Source organism: Leptonychotes weddellii, chromosome 14 (genome assembly GCF_054177405.1).
Source record: "Leptonychotes weddellii isolate Sample4059 chromosome 14, ASM5417740v2, whole genome shotgun sequence".
Lineage (NCBI taxonomy): Eukaryota > Metazoa > Chordata > Mammalia > Carnivora > Phocidae > Leptonychotes > Leptonychotes weddellii.
Genome location: NC_138382.1, coordinates 33135008 through 33156736, shown reverse-complemented (window position 1 = coordinate 33156736; position 21729 = coordinate 33135008). Strand labels below are relative to the sequence as shown.

Below are 21729 nucleotides of genomic sequence, written 5' to 3'. Positions count from 1 at the left end.
GTGGGAGGGATGGGGTGGCTGGGTGATAGACACTGGGGAGGGTATGTGCTATGGTGAGCGCTGTGAATTGTGCAAGACTGTTGAATCACAGATCTGTACCTCTGAAACGAATAATGCAATATATGTTAAAAAAAAAAAGATAGCAGGAGGGGAAGAATGAAGAGGGGGAATCAGAGGGGGACAGGAACCATGAGAGACGATGGGCTCTGAAATACAAACTGAGGTTTCTAGAGGGGAGGGGGCTGGGAGGATGGGTTAGACTGGTGATGGGTATTAAAGAGGGCACGTTCTGCATGGAGCACTCGGTGTTGTGCACAAACAATGAATCATGGACTACATCAAAAACTAATGATGTAATATATGGTGATTAACATAGCAATAAAAAATTTTTAAAAATAAACGTTTAAGATTAATTGAGTTAATAGAATGACTGATTGGATAGAAAAAAACAAGACCCAACTACATGCTGCCTACAAGAGACTAATGTCAACTCAAGGACACACATAGGCTCAAAATGAAGGGATGAAAAAATATATTTCATGCAAATGGAAACCAAAAGAGAGAAGGGGTACTTATAACAGATAAAATACACTTTATGTCAAAACTATAACAAGAGACATAGGTTACTGTAAAATGATAAAGGGGTCAATTCATCAAGAGAATATAACAATTGTAAAATTATATGCATACAAATTGGAGCACCTTAAAATATTAAGCATATGCTAACAGATCTGAAGGAAGTAATGACAGCAATGCAATAATAGTAGGGGACTTCAGTACTCCACTCTCAACAGTGGATAGATCATCTGCCAGAAAATCAACAAGGAAACAGTGGACTTAAACTGTATATTAGACCAAATGAACCCAGTAGACATATACAGTAAATTCCATCCAACAAAAGCAGAATACACATTTTTCTCAAGTACATGTGGAACATTCTCCAGGATAAATCATATCATGCATCACAAAACAAGTCTTAGCAAATTTTAAAAGAGTGAAATCATACCAAGTATCTTTTCTGACCACAATGGTATGAAATTAAAAATCAGTAACAGGAGGAAAAGTAGAAAATTCACAAATATGTGTAATTTAAGATACTCCTGAACAACCAATGGGTCAAAGATGAAATTTTTTAAAAATCCTGAATTCTTATCACAGGACAATTTTTTTTTCCTTTTTTCTCTTTCTTTTTTTAATCATATCTATATGAGAAGATGGATGTTAGCTGAACCTATTATAATCAGTTCACAGTATATGTAAATCAGACCATCATGCTCTACACCTTAAATTTACACAGTTATGTATGTCAGTTATTTCTTAATAAAAATGTAATAAATAAATAAATAAATAAATAAATAAAATCTTGAAGCAAAGATGGAAACAGAACATACCATATCTAAGATGCAGCAAAAGCAATGCTAAGAGGGAAGCTTATAGTGACAAACGCTTCCATTAAAAAAGAAAAAAGATCTCAAATAAACAACCTAACTTTATAACTCAAGGAACTAGAAAAATAAGAACAAAATAAGCCCAAAGTTAGCAGAAAGAAGAAGGCAACAAAGATCACGGTAAAAATAAGTGAAATAGAGATTGGAAAAACAGTAGAAAAGATTGATGAAACTAGGACATGGTCTTTCAAAAGGATAAACAACATTGGCAAACCTTCACCTAGACTTACCATGAAAAAGAGAGGACTTAAATAAATAAAACTTGAAATGAAAGAAGAGATAATACAACTGATATCACAAGTATACAGAGGATCATAAGAGACTACTGTGAACAATTATACATCAACCAACTAGACAACCTAAAGAAATGGATAAATTCCTAGAAGCATAAAATCTATGAAGTCTGAATCATGAACTAGAAACCCTGAATAGACCAATAATAAGTAAGGAGATTTAATCAGTAATTCAAAACCTCTAACAAAGAAAAGCCCAGGACCAGATGTCTTTACAGGTTCTATGAAATTGTTAAAGAAGAATTAATACTACTGTTAAACTCTTGCAAAAAATTGAATAGGAGGAAAACTCCCAAACTCATTTTATAAGACCAGAATTACCCTGATACCAAAGCCAGGTAAGGATACTATGAAAAAAACAACAACAAAAAACCACAGATCAATATCCCTGAAGAATATAGATGCAAAAATTCCCCACAAAATATTAACAAATTGAATTCAGTAGCACATTAAAAGAATCATACACCATGATCAAAGGGAAATTATACCAGGGATGCAAGGATGGCAACATATGCCAATCAATAAATGTGATACACCACATTGATAGAAAAGACAAAAATTCTATGATCATCTCTATAGACACTAAAAAAGCAATTGACAAAATTCACCAATGTTTTATGATAAAAACTCAACAAATTGGGTATAGAAGTAATGTATCTTGACATAATAAAGCCATATATGATGAATTCGCAACTAGCATCATACTCAACAGTGAAAAGTTAAAAACTTACTCTCCAAGATAAGGACCAAAACAAGTGTGCCCACTCCTTCCATTCCTATTCAACATAGTATTGAAAGTCCCAGCCAGAGTAATTAGGCAAGAAAAAGAAATAAAAGGCATAAAAATAAAAGGAAGAAGTAAAATTGGCTCTGTTTGGGGATGATGTTATATGTAAAATTTTTTTAAAGATTTCACCAAAAAACTGTTAGAACAAGTCAGCAAATTAAGTAGTTTTAGGATACAGAATGAACATGAAAAGATCAGTTGTATTTCTCTACACCAATGATGAACTACCTGAAAAAGAAATAAAATGATTTCATTTACAATAGCATCAAAAACAATAAAATACTTAGGAATAAGTTTAACCAAGGAAGTGAAAGATTTATACACCAAAAACTGGAAGACATAGAATTGATGTCCTGATGGAAGAAATTGAAAAAGACACAAACAAATGGAAAGATATATTCATGAATCAAAAGTGTTAATGTTAAAATGTCCATACTACCCAAAGTCGTACTACCCATTCAAGGCAATCATGATCAAAATTCAAATGACATTTTTCACAGGAATAGAAAAATCAGTCCTAAAATTTCTATGGAACCTTGAGTTGCCAAAGCAATCTTGAGAAAGAACAAAGCTGGAGTCGTCATGTTTTCTGACTTCAAATTATATTACAAAGCTATAGTAATTAAAACAGAATGGTGTTGGCATAAAAACAGGCCTGTAGCTCAATAGAACAGTATAGAGAGCTCAGAAGTAAGTCCACTCATATATGGTCATTAAATTTATGACAAAAGAGTCAAGAATATACAATGGGAAAAGGACAATAAATGGTGTTGGGAAAACTGGACAGCCATATGCAAAAGAATGAAAATGCACCATTATCTTACACCATGCAAAAAAATGAACTCAAAAATAGATTAAAGACTTGAGTGTAAAACCCAAGATCATAAAACTCCTACAAGAAGATATAGGTGGTAAACTCCTGGGTGTTTGTCTTGGCAGTGGTTTTTTGGATTTGACACCAAAAGCAAAGATCAACAAAGTAAGACCATATCAAACTAAAAACTTCTACAGAGCAAAAGAAACAATCAACAAAATGGAAAGGCAACTGTGGAATGGGAGAAAATATTTGTAAACCATATATCTGGTAAGGGATTAATACCTAAAATGTATAAGGTACTCTTACAGCTTAATAGCAAAGAAGCGCAAATAATCTGATTTAAAAAATGGGCAGAAGACTTGAATAAACATTTCTCCAAAGAAGACAAACAAATGGCAAACAGGTACGTGAAAAGGTGCTCAACATCACTCATCATCAGGGAAATGCCAATCTAAACCACAAAGAGGTATCACCTCCCATCTGTTAGAACAGCTCTTATCAAAAAGACAAGAGTAACAAATGCTGGTGAGGATGCGAAGAAAAGATAATATTGTGCACTGTTGGTGGGAATGTAAATTGGCACAGCCACTATGGAGATTCCTCAAAAAATTAAAAATAGAACTATCATGTGATCCAGCAATTCCACTTCTGGGTATATATCCAAAGGAAATGAAAACAGGATATCAAAGAAATATCGATACTCCCATGTTCATTGCACCGTTATTCACAATAGCCAACACATGGAAACAACCTAAGTGTCCATTGATGGGTGAATGGATAAAGAAAATGTGATATTAAATACATAATAGAATATTATTCAGCCATGACAAGAAGGAAATCCTGCTATTTGCAACAACATATATGGACCTTGACGGCATTATGCTAAGTGAAATACATTAGGGAAAGACAAATACCGTATGATCTCACTTATATGTGGAATCTAAGACCATTGAACTCATAGAAACAGAGTAGAATAGTGGTTACCAGGGGCTGAAGGGTGGGAGAAATGGAGAGTTGCTGGTTGAAGGGTACAAACTTTTAGTTATAAGAGGAATAATTTCCAGGAAGCTAAGGTACAGCATGGTGACTATAATTAATGCTGTATTGTATACTTGAAAGTTGATTTGAGAGTAGAATTTTAATGTTCTCACTATAAAAACTACAAAATGGTAATCACGTGAGGTGGATAATGTGTTAACTAAATCTTAAACCTACAATGTTATATGTCAGTTATATCTCAATAAAGCTGCGGGGAAAAGATTTATTGCATTAAAGGTACGCAGTTTGGCCTGTGACTTAATGCTCAACATAGAGCATTTTTCTCTTTTGATTTAGGGCAATGTCAAAATACCAAGACAGCAGGTCAGCTAATTCCATTCAATCCAACCTGTTGCTTGATGTGTACGTCAAGTAGGCAGATGATTGACTCTTGTTTTGCCTTTGTATGAAAGAGATAGTCTCTTTCTTACTCAAGCATGCCAAGAACTATTTATATGGGGGCAGTGGTTTTAATCAAGGGAAGGTCTCTCTTACCTTTGTTCTAACTATATAAAGAACAGTCATGAAGTCCCTACACATTCTGGTTAGCAGTTATCGCCCTTCTGTTCTCTGTGCAAATTGTAATCCTCCCTTATGATTTATGGATATCTGTTTTTATGTTGATGGCTGAAAGACATTATAGCAACCCCTGATAGCTGATTCTTAGGTCAACTGCAATGATCTCTTATTTGCTTTTCTGAGAAATAAGCTATTGGGTTAAGGATTAAGAACCAGTAGCTTGGAAAAAAAATGTTTTTCTTATTTACCTGCTCCGTGTTGGTGTGCTCTAGGTTCGTTCCAGTGGAAAGACATGAAAGCATTGCATATTAACTATGTGCAGGCCAGGCATCTGAGGATGGAACCAACAGCTGACCAGTTCATGGTGTATGTCACAGATGGGAAGCGACGCTCCTTGGAGATACCATTTTACATTATCATCAACCCCACAAATGATGAAGCTCCTGACTTTGTAGTGCAGAATATTACTGTAAGAAAGACAACAGAATTTTCAATTTCTTCTTTTTATCATTTTTTAATTTTTTAAATCATTTTATGATTTTATTTTCACCTAGTTCATTTACATTGGTCCAGGTGCACTTAATACATTAAGTTGATAGGGAATGGGGAGAACAGTAACCTATATTATAGAATGCAATTACTTGAAAAATATTATTCTAATAATGGTGGTAATGATTATAATTGCAAACATAGAGAATTGCATGGCTGCAATTATAGTTGCATAGATATAGGATGGAGTACTTGCTAGGTCATAGGTAGTATTTCGAGTCCTTTACATGTGCTCATGTAAAGGCTTACAAGGCTTTTAGGGTGATGGTATTATTACTGCCTTTTAGTAACTGAAAAAATGAGGCACAGAGAGGTTAACTGAGCGGCCCAACATCACAGAGCTTGGAAATAGGTGGCACATAGGGAATGGTACCTAGGGGATTTGCACCCAGGCAGTTTGATTCCATAGCATGCCCTCTTAACCTATGCTATAATGACAAGGACTCTTAATTCATATATATTAAGGCATCTTTTTATATAGTTTTTTAAAGATTTATTTATTTTGAGAGAGAGCACATGAGCAGGGGGGCAGAGGGAAAGGCAGAGAGAGAATCGTCAGGCAGACTCCGAGCTGAGTACAGAGCCTGATGGGGGCTCGATCTCACTACCCCGAGATCATGACCTGAGCCGAAACCAAGAGTCGGACACTTAACCGACTGAGCCACCCAGGTGCTTCTTCATATAGCTATTTATAAGGATAGATGAAATGAAAAAAATACAATTTGAATCATTCTTTTTATGTAGTTTCTAGAACTATTTTTATATGATAATGTTTGTTAGTTTTATTTAAAAATTCAGATAGATAGTTAAAATGGCCATAAATATCTCTCCTCAGATAACACCTGTTGTCTTTAAAAACATAGTAATAAAAATATGTAGTTATACAAGTTAGAATATTGAGAAACATACACAATGAAATATAAAATATGACAGTCTCCCTCTTCAACAGCCTCTACCCATAGCCACTGCCCATGATTTTTTTTTAGTAATTCCTCAAAAATAATTTGTGCACATGCCAGTGATGTGTATGTTTGTATGTGTGTGTATATATATGTCATATATATGCAATTTTTCTGTATTTACTTATAAATCAGGGATCATATTACACCTCCTACTCTCCACTTCTTAAAAAAACCTAATTATGTATATTGGAAACCTTTTCACATCAGCATATAATCTTTTAAAACAATTCTATTTTTTATATATGATTATTTAATTCAGACATAGGTACAGCAAATCTTGATTAAATGGATGAGCACAGGCTTTGGAATTAAGAGGGACTTGGGTATTGCCATTTTCTGGTTGTAGGGTCTTGGATAAGTTATTTCTCTCTATACTTCTGTTTCGTTTCCTTATCTGCAAAATGTGTATCAGATCCTTAAGATGTAACCATGATGATCAAGATGGTCAGGCACACACTAGTCCCTTAGTAAGTAGGTCCTGTTCATATTATTGTTATCTTTGCCATCTTTTTTCTGACCATTTACCAAAGCCAGTATTATCTGTTCTGAAGCCATTATCTAGCCTTATTTGTCACTGAAAATTATCAGATTCTAAAGGCAAAAATCTTTATTTGACTTGAATTGTCTATTGACTCTTAATGATACATGAGAGTCACTTTGCGAAGAAATTTAAGAGCCAGCTCGTACCCTTCCCTTTCCCTGGACGCATGGGGTGCTCTGGAGAGCACGTCAGTAATTACGAGAGAGAGGAAGAACTCTGCAGATGATTCCTTCTATACCTACCTCTGTTGTCTTGTATCTACCTAGGGTTGGAGTTTCTGAAATAATTAGGCTGCCGGGAAATTGTCCCTTGCTCTTCTCTGAAAGTAATCATGCGTTTTACCTGTGCACTCCTTACAGAAGCTGTTGAAGAGTAACAGATACAGAGCCCCATGTGTTACGGGCAGAGCTGGCTTTAAGCTTCACGTGATTTTTAAAAATAGTCACACTTATTTTGCTTTCTTGTGGAAAAGTGCATTTATCTTGTAGACAGTCAAGCTTCCATCAGGTTGGGCTGCAACTTGAAAAAAAAAAATAGGAGCTTTTAGTTTAAGGTATTCTAATCCATTTCAAACTGCTCTACTAGTGAGTTTCTGTATTTTGTGTGTTTTGATCTAAACCTTTTATTTAGGATCTCAGTAAACAAAAGGTGCAAAAAAGAATCCCAATTTTTTCAATGAAATGTTCCAGTCATGTTGTGAAGTAATTTACCATATTATAAATGAGAAAGGTTGCCATATAGTTAGTCCAGGAGTCCTAAGCTTTATGAAGAAGGATAATTAGAATACATTTTAGGTTGTTTTATTAAAATTGTTGGAGAAAAAGGCAAGTTACCATCAAAGATGATTTCATAATTATATCATTGCACATTAAATGATGATGCCATCTTAGTCTTTATAAGTAAGGCCAGATACAAGAAAACCAGAATCATTTTCACCCAAGGATCAGAATGGCAAGTGATTCTTCTTCACGCAAGTGCATAGACAGACGCTAGTGACAGGAAGCCTCTCTCAGTAAGAGAGGCTGAAGAGAAAGGGCATTTTCACAAATCTAAACCATATGTATCCTTCAAGGCTAACGTGCTCACTCTGCCATGAAGACACTCCTGGTCTCCTCCACCCTTTTGCACTTCCTGTTTATCCATATTTAGTAGCATTAGATAATTTTCTTCCTTGCTTTATAATTACTGATGGACAGGCCTTCATGGTCTCATCTGACTCTGATTCTTTAGAATATTCGTATTCCCCACAGCACGAGGCCCAGTGCATTGCAGATTACCAATAAGCATCTGTTCAGTGTATACACTCTGATTATTTAGGTCTTGCTTTGTTTCAAAAGAGGAAACAAATATTTCTTTGTTCTCTTTATTCTTGCTGTGAGAAAAAGATCAAGACAGCTAGTCAAGTTCTAAATGGCTAGATCCTACTTGAGATGAATAACATTTCTCTTTGTGTTTAAAGGATTATGACACCCGAAGTGGGGGGTGGGCGTAGGAGGAGGTGGTTCAGGAAAATTTGAGGCATGAGGACTGGGGAGAGGTGAGGGATCCAGAATTAAAATAAACACTATTATGCATACAGAAACATCCTTCTTGATTGTTGTTGATTGCAACTGAAATACAGAAGGTTTTCCCGCAGTGACAAAAATTAGAAACATAAAATACCCCCAGTGCATATAGCAGACATTCATACCATTTCTAAAGCAGAAACATAAGAATTGTGAAAGCAGCATGGTTCAGGAGGTTAAAATAACAGGTTAGGATCTGAAGGTGAAGGGTCTACCCTTAGTTTTATAGTTGAACTCTCTGACTTCCAGGAAGCAAGCATTCTTTTGATTGCTTTTCCCCTGACCTTTGAATTATGGGGAAAAAAGTGTGTGTGTGTGTGTGTGTGTGTGTGTGTATCTTTTGTCCTTTAGGGAAATGAATAAACTGCTTTGGAATCTTCAGAGAAAACCTGAGAGAGATTAATAGATTTATTCTTTTCTTCTAAGCTCATGTTAAACCAGCCATTTCTTTTTTTTTTTTTTTAAAGATTTTATTTATTTATTAGACAGAGATAGCGAGAACAGGAACACAAGCAGGGGGAGTGGAAGAGAGAGAAGCAGGCCTCCCACCAAGCAGGGAGCCCGATGCGGGGCTTGATCCCAGGACCCTGGGATCATGACCTGAACTGAAGGCAGATGCTTAACGACTGAGCCACCCAGGCGCCCCGAACCAGCCATTTCTTTTAAGGACTCATTACACACACATTTCATAGAAAATTTGCAATAGGATATCTTAAAATTATTTCTTTTGAGCCATTTGCTAAAAGACAAATTTTATTTTGACACAGCTGACTTTCTGACTTGTTTTCGCTTAGGTGTGTGAGGGTCAGATGAAAGAACTGGATTCCTCCATCATCAACGCTGCTGATCTAGATGTTCCCAAGGACCCTTTGCTGTTCAGCATCACTCATAAACCACGCCATGGCCTCCTAATCAATGGGGTGCTTAGCAAAGACTTTCCTCAAAATAAGCAGCCTGTCAACCCTGGCCAGAAGCATGAACTTGTTCAGAACTTTTCCTTGGAACTTCTCAAGAATGGTAGATCATGTTCCACTTCTATTCATTTATTGTTGATGATTTAATAATTTAGCCCAGAAAAGATAATAATAAGCCTCAGATACAGGAAGTGAAGAAATGGCATTCAACTACTTTATTCATTTATCCCTCAAGGGTTTTCTTTGAGCTCTGGATTAATGTAGGGCATGGAGCCTCAGTTACAGATAGTGGGTAGTTAAAAAGGAATTAATATGTTTTCTTTCACTTTGGGAGCATCACTAAAAATGATATTTGTGGGGTGCCTGGGTGGCTCAGTCGGTTAAGTGTCTGACTCTTGATTTTGGCTCAGGTCATGATCTCATGGTTGTGGGATTGAGCCCTGTGTTGGGCTCTGCACTTAGCAGGGAGTCTGCTTGACATTCTCTCTCTCTTCTCCCTCTACGCCTCCCCCTGCTCATGCTCTCTCTCTCTCAAATAAATAAATCAATCTTTAAAGAAAATGATACTTGTGATTTTGGGTATTTTAGCTTCAACTTTTTCATGTCATAATAAAAAATTCCTTTTTAAAACTACTGAGATCATGGATCTAACTTTGAAGAGATTTGTCGGCCAAAATTTCTATGTTTGAAAGGCATATAGAACCACATATAATAGCTCATTATTCTCTGTGGAGATAATTTGTTCTTTAAGGAAATGACACACTGGAAGAGCAGCCTGAATTATATTTTAATTACTCTTTTAAAAAAATCAATTTTTATCCCATTTTCCAAATATAAACATACTTTCAAATATTGGGGAAAGGGTGGTTCTAGAATCACTGCCTACTCTCACTCTCTTTCCTGCCTTCACATATTGTTTCCCCAACCTGAGCCCCGTTTGCTGGGTCAGCCTACACCGTGCCTTCAGAACCAGGTAACCTCTGACCTCCCTGAGGAGCCTCCCCAACCCCCACCCACCCACCAGGCACTCCAGACCTTCCCTTTCCTGTCTTGGCTCCATCCGGCACGGGTTTAGCACCTTTCTCTGTCTACATTTTCCCCATTCCCCAACCAGGGTAAGCGCTCTGTCCCATAGTTTATTTTGCAATAGTTGCGCCCCATCGTGTCACGTTGGAGTTTGAAAAATTAATTCATGTATTTCTCAGTTTTTATCAGTTGCCAAGAAACAAACTCTGGGACTTAAGTGATGATATTACCAAATCAATAACCATGTGTATCAAATAATACAATATGTTGTTACAGTGTTTTTCTTTTCAAATTTAAGACAAAGGAAAAGGAATAATAATTCAAATTTTAGTCTCAAGAAAGTCTGCTTTTTTAATTTGGTTAAATATTTTTATTTATTATATTATTAAGTTAAATAAGCATGCATATTGTGTGAAGTTTGCACTATACAATGATTTTGAAGAAAAAATAAATGGTTTACATAAATTAATACTTTGGTCAATGACTTGGTGACATTCTCAGAGATTAGATTTTCATCTTTGTTTTTGACTCATTTATGGCTACATTTTTAAAAAACTTTAGTATATTTTCACATACATCCCCCCACCCCAAACATACAGGACTTATAAAACTGCAACCACATTATATAATCTGTTTTTTTTTTTCCTTATCAACTATAAGAAACTTCTTACTTTTTAAGTGCTGATTGAAAACATGGTTTGCAATAATTCCAGCTTTTTTTTTTTTTTTTAAAGATTTTATTTATTTGAGAGAGAGAGACAAAGAGAGCAGAGGCAGGGGCAGAGGGAGAGGGAGAAGCAGACTCCCTGCTGAGCGGGGAGCCCGACATGGGACTCGATCCCAGGACCCTGAGATCATGACCTGAGCCGAAGGCAGACGCTCAACCGACTGATTCACCCAGGCGCTCTAATTCCAGCTTTTCATTGCATGGACATACCGCACTGTAATTTTATACAACCGTCTTCTGTTTTTAAATATGCAGATAGCTTTTCATTTCTTGATATTACAGGTTAACATATTTTAAAATAAACATATTTTAAGTAAATAAATAAAACATATTTTACGTATATTTTTGTAACATAAATCTTAGTCCACATCTCTTAGAATTTTTTTGGCATAAATTTTTATAATGAAATTACTTGGTAAAAAAGGTGAGTGTTTATAATACTTTTAGGGAAAAATTGCCATTCCATGATATGCATGAGCATGCCTATTTTCCTAGTCAAGAATGGATATTTTTTAAAACTCTTGTGTATTTGCTAGTCAATAGCAGTCTCTCATTGTTATCTTAATTTGAAATTCTTAAATTATGAGTAAGATTTACCATACTTTCGTGACCATCTATGTTTCACCTTTTGTAAATTGCTTGATCATGTCTCTTGCTCATTTTTCCATTGATTTATATTAACTTATAAGAGATTATTAAATACTGATGCTTCACATTTTGGTCACATATATTACAGGTAAGTTTTTCTCTGTTCTATTTGCCTTTTAATTCATGTTCTTAAGTACAGAAATCACAAATTGTAAGTGGCAAAATTTATCATTATTTTTCTTTACATTTTTTTCTTTTGTTTTTGTATTAGGAAGATGTTCTACATTCAGAAATAAAATATTTACTTGTATTTTCTTCCAATCTTTTAAAAGAGCTTTATTGAGATATAATTCCCATGCCATAATATCCACCCCTTTAAAGCCTCCCATTCAGAGGTTTTTAGTACATCCATCATCATGATCAATGTTAGAACACTTTCATTATCCCCGAAATGGAATACCATACTCATTAGCAGTCATTCTTATCTCTTTCTTCCTCAACCCTTGGCAACCAGTAACGTATTTTTTGTCTCTATAGATTTGTCTATTCTGACATTTCAGAATCATATAAATAGAATATATGACCTTTTGTAACTAGTCTCTTTTATTTAACATAATGTTTTCAAGATTCATCCATATTGTAGCATGAGTCAGTACTATGCCATTCCTTGTTATTGCCAAATAATATTCCATTGTATGGACATATCACATTTATTTAATCCGCTCATCAGTTGATGGATATTTGGGTCCCTTCCACTTTTTTTTTTAAGATTTTATTTATTTGTCAGAGAGAGAGAGGAGGGAGCCCAAGCAGAGGGAGTGGCAGGCAGAGGGAGAAGCAGACTCCCAGGTGAGCAGGGAGCCCGATGCAGGACTTGATCCCAGGACACTGGGATCATGATCTGAGCCGAAGGCAGATGCTTAACCAACTGAGCCACCCAGGTGTCCTGTCACTTCCACTTTTGACTGAACATTCATGTATACGTTTTTGTATGGATATACACTTTCACTTCTCTTGGGTGTGTATCTAGGAGTGGAATTGCTGGGTCATATGATAACTCTATGTTTAACATTTTGAAGAATTGCCAAACTGTTTTCCAAAGTAATGATATCAGTTTACATTCCTACCAGTAATGTATGAGAGTTCCAATTTCTATGCATCCTCACCAACGTTTGTTACTGCCTATTTTTTTATGATAGCCATCCTAGTGGGTGTGAGATAATATCTCATTGTGATTTTGATTTCATTTCCCTAATAGCTAATAGTGTTGAGGACCTTTTAATGAGTTCATTGGCTATTTGTTTATGTTCTTACATGGAAAGAGAACATATTGTCTATGTTCTTTGGAAAAATGTCTACTCAAATCTTTTGCCAATTTTGTAATTGGATTGTTTTTTATCATTGAGTTGTAAGAGTTCTTAGTGTATTTGGAATACTAGACCCTCCCTTATCAGGTATCTGATTTGTAAATATTTTCTCCAGTTCTGTGGACTGTTGTTTTGCTTCCTTGATAGTATCATTTGCAGCCCCAAATTTTTAATTTTGATGAGATCTAAATTATCTGCCTTTTTAAATTTTGTTCTGTTGTGGTCACTTGTGCTTTTGGTGTCTTATCTAGAAACCATTGCCTAACTCAAAGTCACAAAGATTTACTCATGTTTTCTCCTAACAATTTTTCTAGTTCAGCTCTCACATTGAGGTCTATCATCCATTTTGAGTTAATTTTTGTATGTAGTGTGAGGTAGGGATCCAACTTCATTCTGTTGCCTATGGTTTTTGAGTTATCCCAGCACTACTTATTGAAAAGACCACTCTTTCCCCATTGAACAGTTTTTGTGCTCTTGATGAGAATCAGTTGCTTGTAAATGTATGGGGTCATTTCCGGACTCTCTTCTATTAGATTAATCTACATGTCTATTCTATGCCAGTTCCACACTGTCTTGATTACTGTAGTTTTGTAGTAAGTTTTGAAAATGAGAAATGTGAGTCTCCAACTTTGTTCTTTTTCAAGATTGTTTTGGCTATTCTGAGTCTCTTGCATTTTCATATGAATGCTATGTAGGTTTTTGAAAAGTAGTTTTATATTTAAGTTTTTCTTCATCTAGAATTTATTTTAGTTACTGGCTTGAGGTAGGTATCTAACTATAATTTTCTCCAAGTAATGAACCACTGTTCTCATATAGTTTATTAAGTAATATATGCTTTCCTCACTGATTTCTAAAAAAAAATCCTTATCAAGTACTTAAGTGTTTAAACAGGAATTTTTAACAAATTAAGAGGGCAGTCTTACTTCATAAAACAGTTTAATTTCACCCTATTGCACTGATTAACGAACTCTTGCTGATACCAATACCTTGGAAATTAAAAAAGATTATGTGTGTTTTGAAATGGCTTAATCATAAGAAAGATTTACTTTCTCTCTCTTTTTCCCCCCCTTCTTCCAGGACTGAAGTTGATGTATGTGCATGATGACTCAGAGAGCCTTGGTGATGACTTTACAGTCCAGTTGTCAGATGGGAAACATAAGATATTAAGAACAATTTCAGTGGAGATCACCCCAGTTAATGATGAGAAACCAATGCTGAGCAAGTAAGCTCCCTGGAAAGATTCCCTTTCAGATATTCTAGAAAATTCTGAGATCTGGAAGACTAGGTACAAATGTCATGTCTGTCTTTCAGGGAGAAACAAGTCTCTGACAGCTCCTGTCTATCACAACTTGTCCCACCTACTCAGACACCTAGAACTTCTATTGCAAATGTTAGATAATGTAACATCTCCCTAACAGTTCTTAAATTCACCCTTTAATTTTTTGATTTTCCTCTAAAAGTTCTAGTTAGTTGTAAATAATTAAGAAAGACTGAACCTACTGTATGGAATGAACAGTGTACTGGGTATTTAAATACCTGTGTACACACCCACCAAAGAGCAGTAGATGTATAGACTTAACTAAAGTGTGATAATATTAACAGCAGACAGTCCTCCCTGTGGGTTTGACCAAACTTTTAACCAAGAGTGGCTGAGGGAAATGTACAAATTCCATTGCTTTCATCGTCTGGTTATTTCATGATCCACCAGTCCTCTATGTTCCATTGGGATCAATACTCCCTTGCCACCTGATATCAAAGTGATCACTTAAATGATCATTTAAAAATTCTGAGGTAATTAATTGCAGACCATCTTGGTATCTCCCTCTGTAGTTGATCAGTTCGCTCATAGGGTACAGAGTCTTTATCAGTTACATTTCTGTAGCTCCAGCCATTGCTCGCATTACTGACCACCATACACAACTGTATAAGGGTAAAGCTTGAGGAGGCCCAGCTGTCTGGTGCTGGGCACAGAGAAGTGTCTGTTTCTTCTGATGATAGTTTTTTGGAAGGTTGCATCTCAGACATCAGTTCCACTAAAAGTCTGCAGCCGAACCTTCTGTTTTCTATGATCTAGCTGGACTGTTGGACTGGGATGACCTTGATTTATAAAAATGAAAATAGGAAGGGTATTGTGGCATGATGAAACCTCTTTCTGATGACCTCACTGTATCTAAGAGGAAGGGAGGTGCAGACGGGTGTTATATTAAGTGCTTACTCTGTGACAGACGCTGTATTGGCTCTTCAAACAGACATTTTTTTAAATCCTCACCACAATTATGGGAAGTAGGTATTATTATCCTTGCTGAGAAAACTGAGACCGGACAGGTCAAATAACGGGGCACTCACTCAACACTGACTTCCTGTTCTGTGCTGCGTTCTTGCTAGTAAACTGGCTGGCATAGTTTCATCGGCAGAATCACCGAATCTCCTTCAGCTCTACTTCCAAATTCCTCCTCTTTCTTTCTTTTCTTTTTTGCCCCTCTCTCCTGTGGAACGGAAGTTGTATTCCCTCTTCTTTCACTTTCACGTGTGTCCTCTCGCTTCCTCCCAGGATGTGCTCCATGACTTTCTTCTCTTGCATCTCCAGCCTCTCCCTTCTTATTCCTTCTGCTAACAAGACACAGGGATATAATTAGTGGTGAAGAGAGCCGATTCTGGAGCCAGATTGCCTTGGTTCAGCCACTAACCAGTTGTGTGGCCTCGAACATGTCACTTCACCTCTTTGTCAACCTCTTTGTAAGTGGGGATAGTAACAGTATCCTCTTCATAGGGTGGTTGCAAAGATTAAATGAATTAAAATACATAAAAGTGCTTGAAAGACTGGCTAGTACACAGGAAGTGCTCCTAAGTGCTACTTATTATCATTATTAGCAGCTATTCTCACCCTAAAGCCACAAAGATGACCCAGTTCCTCATTTATTTCAGTGCCAAACTATTTGGAGGAATAGCTTGCTCTTTGTCCATTTCTGCCCAACCTCCCCCTCTTCATTAAAGCTGCTCCCTTAAAATTTACCCTTGGCCTTCCTACTGAATTGAACGGCTCGTCTGTCCTTGCTGGACCTTGTTAGAGCCTTTGACTCCATTTCTTTGCTACTCCTTTTAGATGCTGTAGTAGATGCTTTCGGGTCTCTGGGTCGTGCTCCCTCAGTCCCCCCCGTGACTGTAGTTGCTGTTGTCCTGGAACACACCAGGCTCACTGTCAGGGTCACATTACCAGTGCCTCGATGCATCGCTGAACTTGTCCTGTGCCTCAGGGCTTTCTGTGAAGCTCATTTGGCCCGAGTGCAGACACAGCAGAAAACACTCTGACGGTAGCTCTCAACCTGTAGGAGCTAGTGCATAAATAAATGTCCCACACTCCCATCCTTCAGAAACACAATTTTAAAAAAAATATTTTATTTTATTTATTTTATTTATTTGAGAGGGAGCGCAAGCACGGGCAGAGAGGAGAGGGAGAAGCAGGCTCCATCCCAGGAGCCCGGGATCATGACCTGAGCTGAAGGCAGACACTTAACTGACTGAGCCACCTAGGTGCCCCAGAAGCACAATTTGAAGCATATTCTATATGATTCTTCAAAGGATTCCCAGCGGCACTGAGCCCCATAGTCGTAAAAACACCTTTTGTTGCCTTATTCCTCCTTCCCTGTCTTGCTCCTCACTTCTCTCTCTTGCTTCCTGGGATCACTTTGCAAATAAATGACGTGCACCACAGTCATGTCCCATGGTCCCTTTCAGGGTAACTCAGACTATGACATACTTTCTTCTCCTTTGGCCCCTCTCATATCTAAATCTGACACTTTTCTTCCTACCAAACTCCTTATCTTCTTCATTACAGTGGCCTCCTTCCTGTTTTGATTAATCTGTTTCTATTAATGACACCATTCATCTCCAGAATCAACCAGTCAACTGCTTCGTTGGCCTTCTAGAGTAATGGGATTCATATTCTCTAGGAAAGAGGTAGGCAAAAATCACCTCCTCCCACCAGGGGAGATGTCAGTCCTGCAGAGGCAAGAAAGTCACCAAGTAAAAGAGGTTAGAACTGAGGTGTCTGGGCTTTCGCTTGTCAGCAGGAACGTGGAAGGCTATTGGAATGCCAGTTGATGCTACTGAAATGTCCTTTATCTGTATCCTGAGGAAACTTCACCAGTTTTCATCAGAAACCAAACTGTCAAGTTGGACAGCGTTTGGCCATGTGTGGTAACCAAAACCGAAAGCTAGAAACAGAGGTGGAAAGAAATCGCTTCCTCACTTTGGTGAGACCAGGGAAAATGGCTATATTGGCTGGGAGAGGAATAGCACGAGAGGGGACTTGCAAAGCCACAATAGCAATATTTATGGTAGAAGCAGCAGTTGCTCATCCCAGCCCCATCTTCAGGATGCCAGGGACTAACCTGGCAGCTGTAGTATTTGGAAAAGATCAGTCGCTGTGAAGAGAACACTCACTACCTGGAACGTTACCAGGGAAAGGGAGGGTAATGTAGAGGGCCATGGATTGCCTAAGTATCACCAAACTCATAATGGTGCTTCATAAAGGCTACCAGAACCCCGGTGGCTAAGCCATTTAATCTTTAAGTAAGTTTTTATCTGTAAAATTTGAATGATAATATCTTGCTTACTTATGTCACGGATCTGTTGTTGTAGCCAGTGAAATATTGGAAATAAAATCATTCTGTTAAATAAATTACAACATAAAATGGTGTAGTTCAATGCACAGAAACAATCAGAAGTACTTAGTTACTTCACACCACATTCATTGTTGCTGACTGATTGTCTTTTAGGACTTTCATGTGTAAAGTGAAATGAGAGCCTGTTTCACGAGTCTGACTCTGCATTTGCAGTACTTTGCATAGGGAATAGCATTTCCTAATTGTTGAAGATTGGGAAATGTAATGGTCATTGTGAATGACCCCTGCGAAAGCAATGCCTTCTATTTTCCTATCAACTTAGACATCTTCCTTTTTACAGGAAGGCTGAAATAACAGTGAAAATGGGTGAAACTCGTATTATTTCTAGTGCCATTCTTTCAGCCATAGATGAAGACTCACCCAGGGAGAGGATTTACTATTTGTTTGAAAGGCTTCCCCAAAATGGGCAGCTTCAACTCAAGGTTAGTGGCCTTTTTACTTTTATTTTTCAAAACCAATGTAGCAGGTATAAATTTTCTTAGTACGCAGATTTCTATAACTGGATTTATTCTCCAATAGCCACATTTTGCCCAGAGGTAGAAAATTTAATTTTCTTAGTTTGGGGTGAACTCACACCATGCTAAATTTTCTTACTCAACTTAGGGTAAATTCAATCAGTATTAAGGTTCTTCATTGTTCCCTCTTCCCCGAAATCGAACCTAAATTTCGGGAGAGGGGGTGATGGGGGTAAAGCAAGTTGTCTAATTGCTGATGAGAACCAGGCATCCTTTGAGATATCTTAATTCCCCACAGATTTAAAAAAATTTTCAAATAGACTCTGTAGAGCACTTGTTGTGGATATTAACAACCTGATTCTAAAGTTTGTAAGGAGAGGCAAAAGGCACAAAATAGTGAACAAAAAGGAGAATAGAGTTAAAGGAACAGGACTGCCTGGCTTTAGGACTCACTATAAAGCTGCATTAATTCAGGTAGTGTGGTTCTGATGAAAGAACAGACGAATAGATCAATGGAATAGAACAGAGAGCCCGGAAGTAGACCCTCACAAAAATACAGCCAACAGATCTTTGGCAAAAATACAGTGGAGAAAAGACAGTCTTTTCACAAATGGTGCTCACCAGTCTGATTCAGACTGTGTGGTTGATGCCCAAGGAGTAGCCCAACACACAGGACAGATCAGTCATTTGAAAAGGTCCCATGAGTAATCCATCAAAATGTTTGTTTGAATGATGGATGAAGGCTAGCAACAACCACCACCAACCATCCCCAATGTGATTATTTGACTGAATGCTTAACTTTTAATATAATGTCGACACAGTCCTAGAAGAGCAGCAAGGATTCATTCTGCGTGGAACAGCTTGATTATCTTAGATCGTAGGCACCATAGAGAATCAGAGTGAAGAGCAATCACTGATTTAAATTGAGGTACAGCTGTGTCCTTATTTCATTTCAAAGAGTAATGAAGCAGAAATGCAGTGAGAGCTCACACATTTGGGTAGCATGGGAAGCGAAGTATTTTGGGTATGTGAAAATCCAGATGGGTCCAGGTTCCCAGTATGGCACCACGTAGTTCTCTCCCAGCTCCCTTGGGCTTGGCCAAGCCTCTCCGAGACCAGAGACCAGAGACCAGGACTCTAGGACTCCTGGACTTTCTCAAGCGTTCTTATGTTCTTGTTGACCTTCCTTAGTTTGCCTCACCTTGAATCTGACTCTTATTTTTTTCCTCTTTGGGGGCTTGTAAATGATTTTGTCAAGTTGGCGCCGGCATTTGGGAGTGCAAATGGGGAATTGCATGGAGATGAGAGACAGGAAAAGCTATCTTCTTCTGTATTTACTTTTCAGGAAGATTGCAAAAGAAAAAAGTTAAATAGAATTGCAGGCTGTCCAGTTTAAAACCCAAAAGAGATCGTTTTAAAAATAAATCTGCAAATAGATCTTAGGATGGAAACACATAATGACCTTAAATATTACAACATAACTAACTTTTACCCAGTGAGCACTGGGGCAGAACATACCTCCGTACAAACATCAGATGAGCAGAAATATTAAAGAGGAGGAAACTTTATCAAATAGGACGTGAAGAGAAGTGGTAACACAATGAGGAGAGGAGAGGGTGAAGCCTTTTTGCCAGGAACTGGGAGTCTGTGGAATAATGTGTCAGAGGAAAGAAAAAAACAAAAAACAAAAAACAAACCAAGGATTTAAATTTCTATTTTAATGTGTCTTAAACCAAACAAGGAAAAGTACAAGATAATATTGTACAGTAAGTTTGTAAGATGACATTTTTCTTGAATTATGTCAAGTGACTTTCATGAGCTGTTCTTAGGGAAAGTTATGTATCTTCAGAGAATAACAAGAAAATGATTATAAATCAGATACAGATTTATTATGTTTCGAATACTCTCAGTTGTCAGTTCCCCCTATCATAAGAACCTCTTTTAATTGAGAATACCACAATTTCTGTGCTGAGTTTGGTACAGAATATATGCTTGACTGATGTTAGCTTGTTTTTAGAAGATTCTGATAAAAAATAAAATATGATATTTGCAGTTACATTTTTTGGCTGACTCAAGATATAAACAGAGGGAATGATTTGGGATCTTGATAATTTTCTTTAGGCTTCAGTAAAGGCTGCAAAATGTGCTGGGAGTAAATATATTCGTTCTGTTTGTTTTGTCTATTTCAGATAAGTCCAGTGATAAACCAGTTTTAAAAAATAAGTTTGATTAATTGTATAATGATAGGAACTAAAAAAAAGGAACCCTCAAGTGAAACATTTAATTTTTAAAGAATCAATTTCAGGAGCTCGATTACCCACCTGCTCTCATTAATTGGAATATTTAATTAGCTATGATTGCTCATGATAAATTCCTTGGAAGTAGCAGCGCTGTTGAACTGCCACATGACTGTCAAAAATCTTTTGGTTGGAGGTAGTTTTTTCCCAAGGTCTTAATTTGTTTTAATGTATTTCTTTGAAAGGAAAAAAATAAGGTGAAATGGCAAAAAAAAATTGCATCTGGAGTTTCGCTGAAATATCATTTCTATTGGAGGCTTACAGGGGGTATGGAAAATGTCCACTAACATGGCTGGGAAAGAAAAAACACGGGCGGCTGACTAACTCTGGCACCTTTCAGATAGGGAGGAACTGGATCCCTCTCTACCCTGGCATGAAATGCACTCAGGAGGAAGTGGATCTGAACTTGCTCAGATACACACATACCGGGGCGATGGATTCCCAGGACCAAGACAGCTTCACCTTCTACCTCTGGGATGGTGACAACAGATCACCAGCATTTGACTGTCACATCACCATCAAGGATATGGGAAAAGGTAAAAGCATCTCTCTCAAGGTTTTTTGGGACCAAGTTTTATAACCAGAAGGGAGCTGATGTAAGCACTCAAAGGTTTTCAACTAATTCCCTTCCTCCCTCCTTCCCTCCCTCCCTCCCTCGCTCACTTCCTTCCTCCCTTCCTCCCTTCTTCCCTTCCTCCCTTTCTTCCATCCATCGATCGATCCATCCATCCTTTCTTCCCCCACTCTTGTTCTCCCTACCTCCCTCTCTTTTTGACTTTCTTTCTTCCATCCTTTGTATCTGAAATTCCATCATTTATGATTTGCTTCCCTGACTCCTCACCTGCTCTGCCAGGCAGCTATGAGATTCATGAGAGTAGCCCATCTATTTGTTGTTTTTAGAATTTCAGAAAGCCTATTGGAAATCCAGCCTTGCCCACAACATGGCAGCACAGGCTACTTTAAGAGTCAGGGTTTTCTGCTATAAGTAACATTTTACCAAATCAATGTGATAACTCTAATTTTATTTTCAGGAAGAGAGTTGTTACTTGAAAACGAAGTTTCAGGGGCGCCTGGGTGGCTCAGTTGGTTAAGCGACTGCCTTCGGCTCAGGTCATGATCCTGGAGTCCCAGGATCGAGTCCCGCATCGGGC

General features: G+C 37.4%; 1 protein-coding gene across 1 annotated transcript; it reads left to right on the top strand.

The window, feature by feature from the left end:
* Positions 1-4088: 4088 nt before the first annotated feature.
* LOC145717021 (FRAS1-related extracellular matrix protein 1-like) lies at positions 4089-21009 on the top strand. The gene is made up of 5 exons (XM_081803003.1): positions 4089-5371; positions 9314-9536; positions 14219-14363; positions 18107-18248; positions 20923-21009. Exons 1-5 carry the CDS (start codon positions 5195-5197, stop codon positions 20953-20955), a joined length of 720 nt encoding a protein of 239 aa, XP_081659129.1. The 5' UTR covers positions 4089-5194; the 3' UTR covers positions 20956-21009.
* Positions 21010-21729: the final 720 nt, after the last annotated feature.